The sequence below is a fragment of the Pholcus phalangioides genome, unplaced genomic scaffold (assembly GCF_987345545.1).
Source record: "Pholcus phalangioides strain wild (caught in Gottingen) unplaced genomic scaffold, Ppha-v1.0 ptg000018l_1, whole genome shotgun sequence".
In the NCBI taxonomy this organism is placed as follows: Eukaryota; Metazoa; Arthropoda; class Arachnida; order Araneae; family Pholcidae; genus Pholcus; species Pholcus phalangioides.
Genome location: NW_028301611.1, coordinates 8985042 through 9001415, shown reverse-complemented (window position 1 = coordinate 9001415; position 16374 = coordinate 8985042). Strand labels below are relative to the sequence as shown.

Genomic DNA, 16374 nt, shown 5'->3' with positions numbered 1-16374 from the left:
TTACTATATTGGGATATTTATGTTTGTTGTATAACCGTTTGGATGTAATCAACAGATCCATTTTGCTAGTTCCAAAAATAAATGTCAGTGTATGATATGCGTGTGAAAATTTCATTCATTAACAATGAAATCTTAAAGAAGGGAATGAGTTGTTTGTCACATTTTTATTGAAGAAATAGCAAAATTTTCCTATTTACATTTAAATGCAGCAGACTCTGGGCTATCTGGCCTAATGTGGTGGAAGAGCAGGCGGGATAACAAAAAAAATCTGGGTAGGCCGGAGTTCTATAGATGCTCATTTCCTACCCCTCTCATAACATTCAAAAAACACCCTTTTTATTTCAAAACGTACTCTCATTCATATTTTCTGACCTATCAGTACAAGCCCGGGCCATCTTAAGAGCACCATGCCCCCCCCCCTCCCTCAAGTGATTTTTCTCAGGCCCTACTAGGCAAATTTACATGCATACTCCTCAAAAATTGAAACTATGTATCATATTTGAGGCTCTCTCGGACCGTGACCGTGGGCCCATGCGTTAAGACAGCACTGGTACAGGCCAGTATTTTATTAATGTTTTGTTATGTATTACGTTCTAAAAATTTGTTGCAGGAAAAGGAAGTCTAAGAATGAAAATACTGTATGCATTTTAAGATAAACTTTATAATCCAACTTAATTACAAAACCTAAAATCGTATACATTGGACGGTATGAATATATACACTTTTAAAATAAACAAAATAACTGAAACCTTGCTTGTATACTCATATACTTGATATGATGATAACGATAAATCCCTCTATAACAAAATTTTATAAAGTGTTTGAAATTGTTACAATGTTATTTTTTTATCTTTCGCTCGAAATATCCTTTGATATATTTATAAACTTGTCACATATTTTAGTTCTTCTCTGAGGACGTCTTATAATATTGGTATTTGGCACCAAAAAGTATTGATAAAGTTTTCAGTATCGCAATTTGTTGTGTGACACACACACACACACACCTACCCCGCGCACCCCCCCATAAGTTTTATAAATTATACACATGATGATAATGATGATGATTTGCACATGTTCATCTGGACATTGTTGGACCCTTGCCTCCCTCTAAAGGATACATGTACCTCTTGGCATGTGTTGATCGGTACAGGCGGTGGTCCAAAGCAGTACCAATGTCTAACTAAACCGCTGAAACTACAGCGCAGACATTCTTTTCTACCTGGGTATGTCAGTTTGGCATTCTCGGATAGGTGACCACAGATCAAGGTCATCAGTTTGAGAGCAATCTATTTCACTCTTTTGCACAGCTGTGCGGCATCGAAAAATCCTGCACCACTGCCTACAATCCAAAGTGTAACGGCTAGGTCGAGAGATTCCACCGTGATATCAAAGCCTTTCTGATGTGTGTGTCCTCAAAGGTAACGAGCACTAGACAGAGGCTCTACCTACAGTCCTGTTGGGGTTACATTCCAGCATAAAAGACCTCCAAGTATCAAACGCTGAGTTTGTATACGGCACTGACCTATGTTTTCCTGGGGAACTCTTCTGGCACTCAGATGAGAGAGACGTCCTACTTCAATATGACTTTTTGCAGAGACTGAGATACTTCTCTTGTGTGAGACCAGTTACCAACCTCTCATCACAATTCGTCCAAAGGCTTCGTCTCTCACTTGCTAACTACTCCATCAGTTTCCGTTCGACAAGACTGTGCATGCAAACCTCTACAACAACCGTACACCAGAACATTTGAAGTTATTTCAAGAACTGGTAAGTATTTTATGTTGAACATTAATGGTAATCATAAAAATGTTTCCATAGATTGCCTTTTTTATGTTAAATAATTTATATTTATGTTTTTATTTACACTTTCAAAAATCAGTACATTTCCAGTTTTTTTTTGTACAATTATTAATCAATTTTTCTTTTCTTAAATGTTTCGTCTTCAACTGGAGGGGGGAGTACTGTAGTGTATTCTTATCTGTATTGATGGTACATCCTCTTCACGCTCCTAGTAATCGTAAAAAAGAAAAAGTCAGTCAGAATTGTACCACTGATTTGTATAAACACGTGTGTCGTTATATTTCGTTATATTTCTTTCGTACATATTAAATCATTAAGTTTTAATTGTGTTTTATCTTGTCGCTACAATCACAAGGATGGATTAAGCCTACTGTTGTTTTTAAAAGAGTATTAAAAAAACTGGATTGGAATAAGGAAAAGCATTCCCATAGATAAAGAATTTCTTAACGGTTTACATTTTGCAGATGACTGCAAGAACTAGAAGAAATTGTACAAGAATTAATGAAACCCCACGTTATAAGGAGAGATGGAAAATGAATCCCTTGGGTAAGAAGCCAAACAAAGGTATATGATGTCATGGAGAGAACGGAATGTTTTAAATGGAAATGGGCTGTACACATGGTGCAAGAAAATAGGATAATGTCCAAGAAAGTGATCCCAAAACTTTTTTTATATGTTACAGTAAATGTGATAAATTTGTTGTAATGCATAATAACCAATTATTATGCATACTTATCAACACCACGGTAAGTGTAATAAATTTATCACTATTATCAACGAATGTGTATAACACCCAAGCATATTGGTAAATTTGATAAATACTGAAAACATTATCACTTTTACCAGTGATTATGCATACTAATCAAGTGTTATTGGTAAATTTGATAAATACTTTAAATTTATTGCTTTTATCAGTGATTATGCCTAATAGCCTAGAATAATTGATGAATTTGATAAACATAAAAAAAATTCCAAATGAGTCTATCATGTGTGATCAATAAAGTCGCACCCCGATATGAAAACAAATTTTACATTTATGCCCTGATGTAATGATACAATACATGCATGAATTACCATGTACAGAATAACGTATAGTATGATTTACCAATGATATTATGCTTGGATATTATGCATAATCACTGGTAAAAGTGATAATGTTTTTAGTACTTATTAAATTTACCAATAATGCTTGGGTACTATACATAATTGCCAGTAAAAGGGAAAAATTTCAAGACATTTATCAAACTTACCAAAATGCTTGGTAAGCATGCATAATAACCAGTAATATATTATGTATAATAATCACATTTATCACAGTTACCATAACATATATAAACTGCAGATTTTTACAGGAAAATATATAGCTGGAAGAAATGTGTAAGACTCCATTTTCTTGATAACCACTATAGGGTGGCACTTTCGTTTCAAAAAAATAATTTTTTTATGCTCCTTTTCCAAACAAAGCGAATAAGAGAAGATAGGGTGTTTCGAGAAAGTGAATATCGAATGACAGAAGAATTGAGAAATTTACAGCTCATTACTTCTCTCTTAAGGTTGATAACTTCAATAGAAAACTGTTATATTTAGGTACTTACCTTTCATATCTACGACAGTTTGCTGGTTAGGATCTCCAAATGGACTACCATGAGCTTTATGTTTGGACAGAGCACAATCATCTGTGTCGGGTGAATCCTGAAATCCAGGAATATATACTTTAGAAAAAATTAAACGAATACATATATTTTAGGATATCTACTTAAAAAAAAAAAAAGAAGACTAGAAAGTAAAAATTTTAAACCGATTTCTTCTGTGATACAACGAGCTAACTTTTTAAATATTCATAAACTTTACAAATATTTAAGTCTTAATATTCATATATATATATATATAGAGAGGGCTTGGGAAACTGAAAAATAATTTAGGCACCAGCCGAATTTCTTAGGAGACAAAAAATTTTTCCCTGCCAAAGCAAACAGTTTAATAAAATATTTTTCTACACTTTTATGGGACTAATGATCTTTTCCATTATGCAGACGTGCCAACTTTTGAAATCCAGATTCTCCCAGGGGGGGTACCCCCCCCCCTCCCCCCCCCCCCCCCCGCCACTCATAGACTCGATCAAAAAAAAAAAATTCATAAAAAAATTTTCGAAATTCTTTTTTTTTAAATAAATTAAGAAAAAGTTACATTCTCTCCCCCCCACCCCAAGGCAGGTTCTGCATTGCCCCTGAGAAGAATATAATTCTATGCCAGTCTTTCCATTCAGAATAAAGAAATCATATCTACATACTTTTCATAAAGTATGTGTTTCCTTTCGTGGATGCTATCAGTGATTGATAATCTTGGGTATATGAATTCTTAAAAGCTTTATATAGCTTAAAGTTTTATATTTTCTTTCCGAAGATGTTTGATCGGAAGAAACGATTAAAAAAAATTCAAATTACAAAGCTGCGGACGAAAAAACGTGTTTACCGCGCGGCTGTTAATGGAATACAATAATGATTATACACAAATTTCGGCAACGAAGGTCATGGCGTCATGGCCCTGATAAATTATTGCCGATAAATGCTACGAAAACAAAGTCGCGTCTTTGCCAGTTGCTTAAATGCGGTCGCAGAGACTTTTTTATGGCTGCTCGATGAAAATGACTACGGCTGTCCTCTATGGGTGTTTTCCCTAACGATGACGGTAATTATTGACACCACGACAACGTGAAAGCTTGCATAAAATCTAATTTTCTGCCAAAATCCAGAGAAATTTTAATAAATCCGGAGAGCGGGAGAAAGGATGAAAAATCCGGAGTCTCCCGCCTAAATCAGGAGAGTTGGCAGGTCTGATTATGGTATACAGACACACTGATATAAATCCGGAAATTTTTGTGCTGTCCTCAACCACCTTTGCTTAGTGATCGGAAATAGAAAATTTCAGGCGCTGAACCCAATTTTTAGTCACCATGAGTATTTCTAGTCAACCAATTTATTTTTTAGTTGATCTGGTGATTGAATTCGTCAAGCCGCGATAGAACACAATATTTGTATACAAGACATAAAAATAAAATAAAAAGTACTACAAACTACTTACTGCACCATGTTTCTAACATGGCACCACACAAAATATGGCCATCTAAATTATATTTACTATATATGTCTTAAAAACATTAAGTGGAGTAGTTTTACTTAGGAAAGTGTTAAATCAAGTTTGAGATGATTTTTTTTTTAAAAGAGAATATCGAATAATAGTTATGTTCAGCTCTGTTTTCAATTAATGTTACTGGAACATATACATGAACCATATACAACAAACAATATATGAAAATCATTTTCCCTTTTATTTTTTGAAACACTGAAGTGCAATAAAAAAAACTAGAAGAAAAAACAAAAGCGAAGCATGCAAATTGTAAGATATGTTAATATAAGATAAAATGATTATTAACCTCAAAATAGAGGCCCTGAAGGTTTCTTGAGCGTGTCCTAAGTTGGTCCTCCTTGGTGAAACCTTTACTATATACATCCGCATGAGAGGTATACGAAATTCGAGAAAGATGAGATGTATAACTTGAATGTCTAGATGTCAAATTAGTATTATTATAATACACGGGTATTACAATGGCTCCATCGTCCTCAGACATGGGCGTCACTGCTTTGCTGTCATCTGCATAAGGTAAATGCTCTTGAGCGTCCTTGTATGTGTTTAGGACAAGTGGCCTTCGATCACCATACCGACGGCCGTTCTTCCAACTTACACTGTGCTGACTACTCCTACTAGACCTCCGTATGTTAAAAGGGGAACCAGGAAGACTAAGGCTTGCCTAGAAATAGGAAAACTTGTTTTGCTTTATGTACATATGCAAAGCTGAAGATATCATGATTGCGTGTAGCAGTCAGCAGATCTGTTTTGAGGATAAACATGCCGTTTGCGGTGATTTCCTTCAATTTAGAAACATTCAAAGGGAGCTACCTGCACTAACATAATGTTTCCAACTCTCATATTATATATATGCCTATATACTGAATGATTTGACCCTTTTAATCAGAAAATAATTCTTGAAAAGACATTATTTAAAGCTGTGAAAATCACATACACAGCTTCCAATAGCAATGTGCAAATAGCTGGTTCAGAAAAACCAGGAAAAAATTCATGTTTAAACAAACATGGAAGAATTCTTTTAGACTCAAAATGTTACTTCCTAGAAATGGAAAAAAATACTTTCAACAGGATTATTGAATAAATATCACTGCCTTATTCAAGAGAATGTGTTAAAAATGTCAAAAACATTTATAAAACTTAATTTAATCAATCGTAAAACAGCAATCTCAATAACTGCAGTTGGGTTCCACCTAAATTATATGGGAACTAAAAAATGTGAAAGTTTTTGCACGCCCTACATAATATTCATAACTGAAATGCTTGTGATTTTGTTTCATCAATACATAATTTGTGAATGAAAATGATATGATATAAATTTGACACAATGCTCCATGATGATGGTGGGAACTAAGGTCCACAATTTCGATAACAATCCAAAGAACAATAAAAAATTTCAATGAAAAAAACATCCTCTCCAAAAAAACCGAACAAAAAAAATTTAATCTACACAATATTATGGAAATTAACTTCCTCAACTTAAGAGATTTTGGAAGACGTTTCATTGGTCCAAATGACACAGAATTCTCAGTGAACACTTAGAATGATGTGCTCACCATTTTTAAAATGAAAAAAATCAATAAGGTAGAATCTGAGTAATTTGAGTCTCTAAGGTTCTTGATTCTGGATAAGAAGAGCTATTGGAATTTTCTCACAAACAAAAAACCTCTTCCTTTCGGTTTTTCACCAATCACCAAGAAGGTGCTTCATTTAATTTTGTTTGATTCTTTCAACCAATGTTAAGTTTTAAGGGGTCTTGGTCAACAAGGCTGAGGTCTTTGGTAGACCTCACGCCTGAATTCTCTACCAGCTCCCCTTTAGTAAATTTGTAGTGCAAAAAAAAGAGAAAAAAAAGTAGCAATAATGACATTCATATCAGGGCACCAGAGATATGAGAGCCACTATCAGCCTTCCTTATAAAAAGGCTGGTTTTGGTAGCCCTAATCTTCATGAACTAAGTCAGTGGTTCTAAAAAGTGTGCATCGCAGCTCATAAGGGGAGTGGGGAGTTGCACAACTCTGTCAGGAGCATCACGGTGAGCAGTCGATATTCACATGTGCCTGTTGGGATGCTTTAAAGCAGTTTTTTGGTAGACTATTCTGGGGAGCTGCAGAGATGTGTTGACTATGCCAAAGGAACTGTAGATAACAGAAGTTTGAGAACCACTGAACTAAGTTGTTGAATCAAGAACAAAAATAGTAAGTATAAATATGTGGGGACCAACGACCATAACCATGATGAAAACACCAGTTCTCACCCGATCACCAAAGTTAAGCAGCATCAGGTGTGGTTAGTACTTGGGGGCAAGTGGTGGGGGGGGGGGGAACGACCACCTGGGAACACAACATTCTGTTGCCAAATTTTTATTGAGCTCAAGTGGCACAGTGCTTGTCTACGAGCATGAAGTTTGCCATCAGTTCCACGTTTTGATCCTGGGGAAGATAACAAGTTCTTCTTCTCCCCAAGCCTGAGGTGACCACGATAGATGGGGGCCTTCATTTCTGACTTGATCTGTAGTCAATTACTATATGGCGAGAAAGACTATGACCAGAGTTGGTGTGCTGTAAATGGGAACAGGGTCACCCCACCCCAATAGTTTTTTTTTTTAATAATCCAAGTTTTTAGTAACAGTCTCTGAGGTGGTCTCTGTCCCATTTACCTCAGATTATTGAAACTATTACACAATATGTTACATGCCTCCCTTAGTTTTCCATAATTCCTTCTATTCCTGGGTCTGTTGGAAGCAACTGTTTGAATCCTGAATGCACACCTTCATTCATCAGTATGTTCTACTGATTAATGCATTCAACTGTGGAAAACACAGTCTTCCAAACAGGGAACATCAGCTGTTGACCAATATAGGCATATTGAACACCTGAAGCACAATTTGTTCAGCAGCTGTACCACCTATCGGCACATACATGTACTTTTTTTTATTATTTAATAAATGGTGAGTGCATTATCTGAACAACCTAAAGTATCTGTTGTCTGAATTAAATGTCATTTGGACCAGTAAAACATCTTTCACAATCCTCTGAGTTTGAGTAGTTTAGTTTTGATAATCAGTTACATGATTTTTTGTTCAAACCAGACTCAAATAATGTTTGTTAGAAAGATAAATTTATACGAGTCAAGAAATGGAGAAACTAGCTGTATGTAATCTCATTGGTGAGAAATTGTCCAATTGTTTTACACTAAGGTGACACGTAATGTTTTCTCTTAATCAAATAATTACAGATAAGAATGAATTACAGACGCAAGTGAAGTTCAAGCTATGTGAAATATACAAATAAAATAAATGAACCAAAGAATTTTCAAGCTGCTTGAATTGCTGTGAGAAAAGCAATGAAATGCCAAATGAAAGTGATATGCAAATAGATATGAAAGCAAGTTATGCAAATGTAATCCCATTTAAAAATCACAGTGTAGCGTTCGTATAAATGCTGAGTGCTACATGCAATGACATTTTTGCTATTGAAAATTCATTAAAAAAGCTAAATAAAGAAGAGATTTAAGTATGAATGCAAAGCATGGTTTAACATAGATGAATAAACACATATGTTATGGTAAATGTTATAAATCTGTAACTATGCATAATTACCAATCATCTCAGTAAATTTGATAAATTTTCTTACATTTTTCACTTTTATAGGTGATTATGTATAATGCCCGGTCAAAATTGGTAAATACAATAAATATGAAAGAAATCATGTGGAAATATCTCTTTAATTCAACCACTTATAAATGTTTCACCTGTCATTTCTCATGTATGTTATTTTGCAATAAAAATTAAATTAAATGAAAAGGGTTTAAGGGGCAAAATTAAATGAGGGTAAAAATATATAAACCATTATCGTTGTTGTAATGTTAACTTTCCTCACATTTTTATCAATATTTTTAAACATAATCAACCGCCACTGATCGAATCCATCACCCTTAACTGAAGTTTGAGCAAAATGTCTGGTAAATTTAAATAATTAATGAACTATTTATCATATTTACCAATACAACCTGAGAGTTATACATAATCACTGGTTATAAATTAGGAAATTTGTTACCAGTGAATGATGTGATAAATTAGTAAAATTTATCAAACTTACCAAAATGGTTGGTAATTATGCATCATAACTTGATTTATGACATTTACTGTAACACACATATATATATATACAAAAATATAGAGAAGTAATAGCTGCAGAAGAGAAAGGTTAGCTAAAATAAGTCAATGTAAAATACCCATTCTTGTGACGATACCAAAAAAAAGTAGTTCTATGTTACACGCATACTGATAACTAAGAAAAAATAACTAACCCTTTAGAATGTGCTGTGATAAAACAATCAAAACTTCCTTAAAAGTATATTCTATGAATTAATCTAGATATTCAAAAAAAAAAATTAATTAAAAATGACACTTTTTCCCCCTCAAACCTCATAATATCTCAATATCCAAAGTGTTTCAACTCCAAAACGATCATGTAATAAAACAAAATTTTGATAGACAAGTTTTAACTACTAGATTTCCACACGAAAAAAAAATATAGTGTACAATTTTTATCTATGGCATTGATGTCAGTTAAGGTGACAGAATCGTAGTTATTTTTTAGCAAAGTCATCATTCCAAAACAACTATCAGACATGCTTAAACTTGGTTTCCCCCTTTTAAACCCCTTTCCTAAGTGGGGGGGGGGGACCTAACACCCCTTGCTAAGCTACCCCCATATAATTCCTTACTTTAACTTTAGCTGACCCCCCACCCCTCCCTATGCCATCAAATAGCAGGGGTCAACATCACCCATTTTAGGAAACACTGTTCTAGATTAATATTGCTAGACTAATGTGACTACACTTAAATAGGAAAAGGAGGCATGACCGCAACTAATAGCCAGGTTCATTTTGGTCAGAATGGGTAAACATAATTTTGCTGTCTCCTTAACTGTAAAAGTCTGTGCTAAAAGTTCCCATAAAATTTCCCTCCTGGTCAAGATTGCTGCCTGGAGCAACTGCCCCTTACATAAAAGAAACAAAAAATTATGGATCTGGATTTGAATTTATGCTAGCTTTGTAAAAGGTGAGTGTATCAACTCCATTTATTAGTGATTAGCCATAGGCCTACATAAATCTCATTTTATTTCAGTAAATGGACTAAACAGTCCTTCACATTTTTTCACTTGCGTTCATCATAATACAAGGCATATATCTTAATACAAAATACATATATATCTGCATGATAACTTCAAGAAGAAAGGAATTATTTCCATTTCTAATTTTCTGTAAGATTATCATGTTTCCTCTACAATTTGATTTGTTCAGTTTTTTAAAGAATACACTATTTGTATGATAATAATTGTTTCTAATTGGAAAATCCGAATTATTATCTTGATTTTTAACCTTATATTGTATATTGAACAGTGGCATAGGAATATTTTAAAATTGTACATGACATTTTGTGTTTTCTGCTCTTTGAAATAAATGCAGTTACTTACACCATGTCAGCTGAACAATAGGAACAACATTTCCGAGAGTTACAACCATCGATGTGAGGGGAGAAGCAATCATCGAATATATGACTTGCGCATGCAAACTGGTGCTTTGAGTCAACTGAAAGTACAATCCTGATCCTATTGGCTCATGATAAGGAACAACATAACTTTTCAGGAATAAAAATAAAAAATAAAATGCAAAACATAAAAGCAAAGCAAATAATATTGTAAGTATGCAATGAAAGCTTACTTCCTTCCAATGAAACATCAGACACCGAGTTTGAATATGAACTTTTATTTTACGCCATTATTCATTATATTATAAAGTATATCAATCAATGATAAATTTTGCATTGATTTTTTTTACTGTTTGTTTCATTCAGAAAATAAAATTTTTGCACAAAATTCATGAAGATCAAAACAGTTTTCTACAATAAGTTTGATCCCTTTTCTATATTTCAGATTGGATTTCACTGAGAGAAGCTAACACAATATGGTCAATGAATAAATCATGAAACTCTCAAGGGAGGGAATGAGAGAGAGAGAGACTGCCTATCCCAAAATGTTATACTTTTCTTGTAAGCAGTACACCATAGGTAGCACCAGAGTGGTGCAGTGGTAATATATTTGTCTATCACCATTGAAGACTGCCGCCAGATCAGAGAGTTTGATCCTGGGGAAATAGGATATATACAGCAAGTTCTTTCCCTACTGAGCCTGAGGCAACCACCTAACCACCTTCATTTCTGACCCAATTAAATCAGTAGTAAATTGCTACTACTACTGAACCACACACGCACCATGTCCACATTGCTCTGTGAAACTTCTAACGAATTAATAAATGTTGGAATGTGCGTGCACATGTAGTGAACATAACATGAAGTTTGTTTCTGTGTACTGCTGCCATCAATTTTTTCCAACTCTCTGTGGCGAGACTTTTTAACAGATAGATCGGCTCCAAACGCGCCTAGAAGTTTGGAAGCACAGAAAACCAACTTCAGCCGAAAACCACTGTGGAAACCATGGGGTTTGAACTCGGGGCCCTTGCAATGCGAGTTCATGACCACTTGCCCATCACAGCGGGTAAAATGCAGTAAAATGCTGCATGGCGATATGACTGGAGTTTGTGTGCTGTTAAGTAGTAGTATTACATCATATATATCTCAAAGTGTACCTCTTATCTTTTAATCGGAAAGCTATTTTGGGTGCATTACTAGACATTCTCTGATATATTTCCTGCCTAATTTGCCAAGATGTATCACAAGAATTCTACTAAGTATTAATGAAGGCTGTTTCAGGGTCGGTTTTCATTCTCAAATGCTTTGCCTGTACAAAGCAATAAAGCGACAATAATTGAACATGAAACAGGATTGCTCCCCTGCTCCATGTATCAATATGTCTGAACAGGTCATTTAGGTAAAGGTATATAGAATTTAAAAAAATAAAAACAGTTAAGGTCCCCTCTTCGTGCCAAAAGAAAAAACAAATGCTTTCACACCCGAAAAAATTAATCAAAATAATTCAATACAATTTTACGATCACTTAGCAAAAGCTAAAGTGACATGTCTTGGTAAAAAATTTGATACATATTCAAGTTGTGATATTTTCTCTTATTTGATTTGCATTGAAAGTTATGCTGTTTCTCTGATCCCTATAGGAAAAATATTATACTCCTCAATGAAAATAGTTTTCACTCTGTCTCCAGGGATATAAAAATGATTCTCTAAGTAAATAATACAAGTTATTTCAAGAAGTTAATCTGCACTTCATCAATCTAGACGAACATTCTTAAAGTTTTCATGTCATTCTTAAAAGTCAAGACTGCAATGAATATTGACTGAAGATATTGGTTAAAAAAATGGATAACAGTTAATGGCTAGATCAACTTAGATAAACCTAGGATCAATGGAAAGCCATACGAAATCTAATTTGTCTCAAGTAGATTTAGAATATTGACAAGCTGCAACCAAAGAACATGAAAATCGTAACCTTCGTAAACTGCTTTCAAATAATTCTTATTCACTGGAAAGAAGTATGTCTCAAGCATAAATGAAGAAATACTTTGGAATATCAGCAACAAAAAAGAAAAGCACTTGAATCCTGAGCAAAAATTACGCAACATAAGTTATATTTGAATTAAAAAATAAAAGAAAATTCATAATTAAGCAGTATGAAAGAAAATTGGAATCCTATATATATGGGCAGGCTGAATGAGACTATAAATTATGTTATAGGGGAAAAACCATGCAAAAATTATAAAGCTGGGAAGGAAGGGCTTAATAAAACAAAGAAACCAGATAATCTGAAAACCACTACTACGAACCTCTAACTCGTACTATTTTCTAATATTAACTTGTAGCGAAGAGAAACCTAATATGATAGCAACTATCGAAATCTAAGATGTTTACATAAATTCTATGAACGGGACAGAGGAACGACGATATCTAAGGTTCTATATCTACAGAGAACCAACTATATTGTACATATTTTAGGAGAATGGAAAATCGTAAAACTATATTCTAAGAGTAAAATTATTCAAACAAATAAATCAATTCAGATAGATATTGGTAATGAAAAATAATAATAATATGCATTGCACAGTATCATGAATCACAGCTAAAAAATCAAATCTATCATTGATAATTGAACAGGGAAAGAATTAACTTTCTTCCACGGATAAAATTAAGAAACAAAATTAATGAAATTTCAAGATGCAGATTCTCTACAATAAATTTAGCTGTGAATCAATTATTACTCAAAATAATGGAATTGTGGTAGTAGTTGCAAATCACAGAAACTGCTTGGCATGCTTTATTTTGGTGCATGAGAAACAGAAGAGTCCTTTTCACTCATTATAATGATTATTTTTGAAAATTATAAAAAAATATATTCATAATAGTCTTTAAAGCAGAAAAGTTTTAAGAATAGGAATAATTAACTAACTCTCTACTAATGATATGAATTTCTTGCATATGATAACAAGTGAGTCTTGATAATACTAATCTCAATAACGCAGAAAATTCTTTGTTTAGTTTGTTAATTAATTCACAATTAAATTTTGAGTAAACAACTACAATGTTTGATGTTTATGATGCAGTTTACTACCATCACAAAGAAAGAGGGGATAAATCGTGCAATGGAGACTCATCTGATGCAAGTCTCAACAATGCTTCCATTATGAAGATTCTTCCATCTTATTCTATTGTAATGACTGAGGCTGGGATTTCTATGACTTCACACATTTTTTTATGATTTTGCATATTTCACTATTTTTAAGTGAGAGTATTTTCCATGATTTTCATTAATTTCACACCATATTTTTCAAGGCTCTTACAATTTAAAGAAAATTTTCATATTTTAGAGCATTAGTTTGTATATTTCAGTGGAACAACGAAGAGGGGTTTTTCGCGCCCAATCTCTTTCTAACTTTATTTCATACATTTGGCGATTTTTTGTTAATATTAGCAATAATTGCCACTTTTACTTACCTTTGGCATCGTTTTTGCCAATGATTGACAATTTTTCAGTGATATTAACAAAAAATTGGCAATTTTATTTGTGAATCTTTGGCATAAATTTTGGTAATGATTGGCAATTTCCCATAATTTTCCTTGAGAAAATATAGTAAGCCTATTTATAAAGATATATTTTTAGGTTTTAATGGCACATTTTTAGTTTTTTTCGGGCATAAATGCATTTTTCTTATGGAGCGTATTCTGTCGGTTTTCAAGTAGGCCATAAAAATCCTCTAGCTATAAAAGTGGCGAAAAAAAACAGCCTCTGGAATTCTGCTCTTTGCAATTTCTTGAAATCAGGTAACTTTCATTTAACTGTGATAGAATATAGGGGTATATATGATGCGTGGAATGAAACAATTGAATTCTTATTATTTTCTTATGGGGAAATTCTCTTCAATATATAGGTATTTTGTTAACAAATACATTTATGGAACTGAATTATGCTCATAAATTGAAGTTCCACCATAGTTTGTTGCCACCCCGAGGGATTTTAAAAGAAATTATATTTCATTTACCATAGAACAAATTTCTCATCCAATTCAAGTAGTGTATTTAACGCACAATTTAAGAAAAAAAAAATCTAGGATTTTTCATCATCACAATGCTATGCTCGATTTTAATAACGCATACTGTTAGAAAGCCGAAAGCAATGCCAAGCTAGCTTCATTGCAATTCATTAAACAAAGCCACATACACAAACACAAGAATATAAACTGGTAGTAAAAATCAAAATTACCTGATCATGGTTACGACATTTTAAAACTGCCCACTGTAATCAAAAAAATTTTCTAGTATTTGAATCTACCTTTTTTATATTGCAGTTTTGCACAATTTAAACTATCTTATTATCTTTTATATAATTTTAATATGCATGGAAGAAAAAAATTATTGTTCTTCTTTAAAAACTTCATAGAAAAGTGACTTTTTTGGAAAGAAATGTGCAAGAAAGGTCTTGTAAAAGTGAAAATAGTGTGTGTACTGAAATTTTGATTGTGAGAAGGGAAAAAAACTCCAAAATTTGTGAAAGGAATTGAAAAAAAAAAAGCAAGCAAAATATAGAAATCTGAGTGCATGGTGAGAGCAAAAATTGTGGCCCCTTTCACTTTATATGCAAAAAATATGTAAAAGCGTCCATAACTATACGCATTAAGTGGTTGTGATACTAAATATAATCACCTTTTCCCGAGTTTGATCGAGAGTGAAATTTTTGATATCATGCAATTAAATGAAGCAACTTCATTCACAAAATTAAATAATAAAAAAACATGAATACCTATTCATCATTAGGTTGATTCATACTAGATCATTATTTGCCACTATGTTTACTTTATCACTTTATCAATGGAATGGCAGATCAGTATTTATAGATTGAAGATCTATTCACCCAGGTCAGCCATGAACTCCCTCTATATATAATTCTGTAGAAATATATCTCAGCTCAAAAAATGTTCTACCTCATCCTACTAACCTAATCATTTACACTTGCCAAGTGAGATTCAGAATCCAATCCCTCAGATTTGTTACACAGTCACTGTTGTCGTACTGAAGGAATATCAGAGATTAAATTAATGAATTGCTGAAACCTCTCTGTCACTGAATTGATGTGTGGAAAATAGGCCTAACTGATGCCTCTCTGATGCATCTGAGATGAAATAATGTGAGCAAATAGGCCTTTAAGCTTTTCTGAAAAAGTACCCATATACACAACCTGATATTTTACCAAAGTGATATTTATTGAATGGCAGGATTTTGTGTGCCAAACCCCTTGTTTGCTATATTTTATCACCATTGCTCAATGCAGAGGAACACACAGTGAAGGACATAGCCACCCCTTTGAAGGATTGGAAATATTTTGATTTCGGCAAAAAAATATTAGAAAATATTCTTATATGCTTGATCAATGTACATTAATTTAAAACTTTTTTTGAAGGTTACTCAAAAGAGTAACTTAGTAACTCAGAAAATTCTTGCACCCCTCTCCAAATGCCAATCCTGCACACGTTCCTAGCTCAAAAAACGCAAAACCTTCAATTCAGAAATATAACTACACTGGCAAAATCAGGGCAGCCACTACATACCTTCCACCCAGGGCAAGCATGCATTTTGATGCCCCTGTAGAAGGAGCAGTTAAATAGTGAATTTGGCGCCCACTCTAATCCAATGCCGAGGCACCAGACCCACTTGCTCGCCCTTGTTATGGCCCTAGGAACAATGGGTCCAGAGGTAAGCTAATCTAGAAATATAAATATCCAGGTCCTTAATGCTAATTTGTTCATACAGCCCTGCTAAAATTGCTATGAAAATCTCAACTAGAAGCACAAACTATTATTTACGACTTTTTGACAATATTTCAATAAATAAATACTTGTAGTTTGAGTTAGTTACATAACCAATTCATTGAACACTGCTGTGTGAAAAAAATTAAAAAAAAG

The 16374-nt window shown here is 33.5% G+C and overlaps 1 protein-coding gene across 1 annotated transcript in view; it reads right to left on the bottom strand.

Annotated features, from left to right (window-relative positions):
* LOC149071665 (sodium channel protein para-like) overlaps positions 1 to 16374 on the bottom strand; it is a 197167-nt gene that overhangs the window by 62224 nt on the left and 118569 nt on the right. Inside the window, exons 11-13 of the mRNA XM_089247738.1 lie at positions 14679 to 14711; positions 5234 to 5608; positions 3396 to 3492 (exon numbers count right to left, since the gene is read on the bottom strand). Coding sequence (XP_089103864.1) covers positions 3396 to 3492; positions 5234 to 5608; positions 14679 to 14711 — 505 coding nt within the window. The remainder of the gene's footprint in view (positions 1 to 3395; positions 3493 to 5233; positions 5609 to 14678; positions 14712 to 16374) is intronic.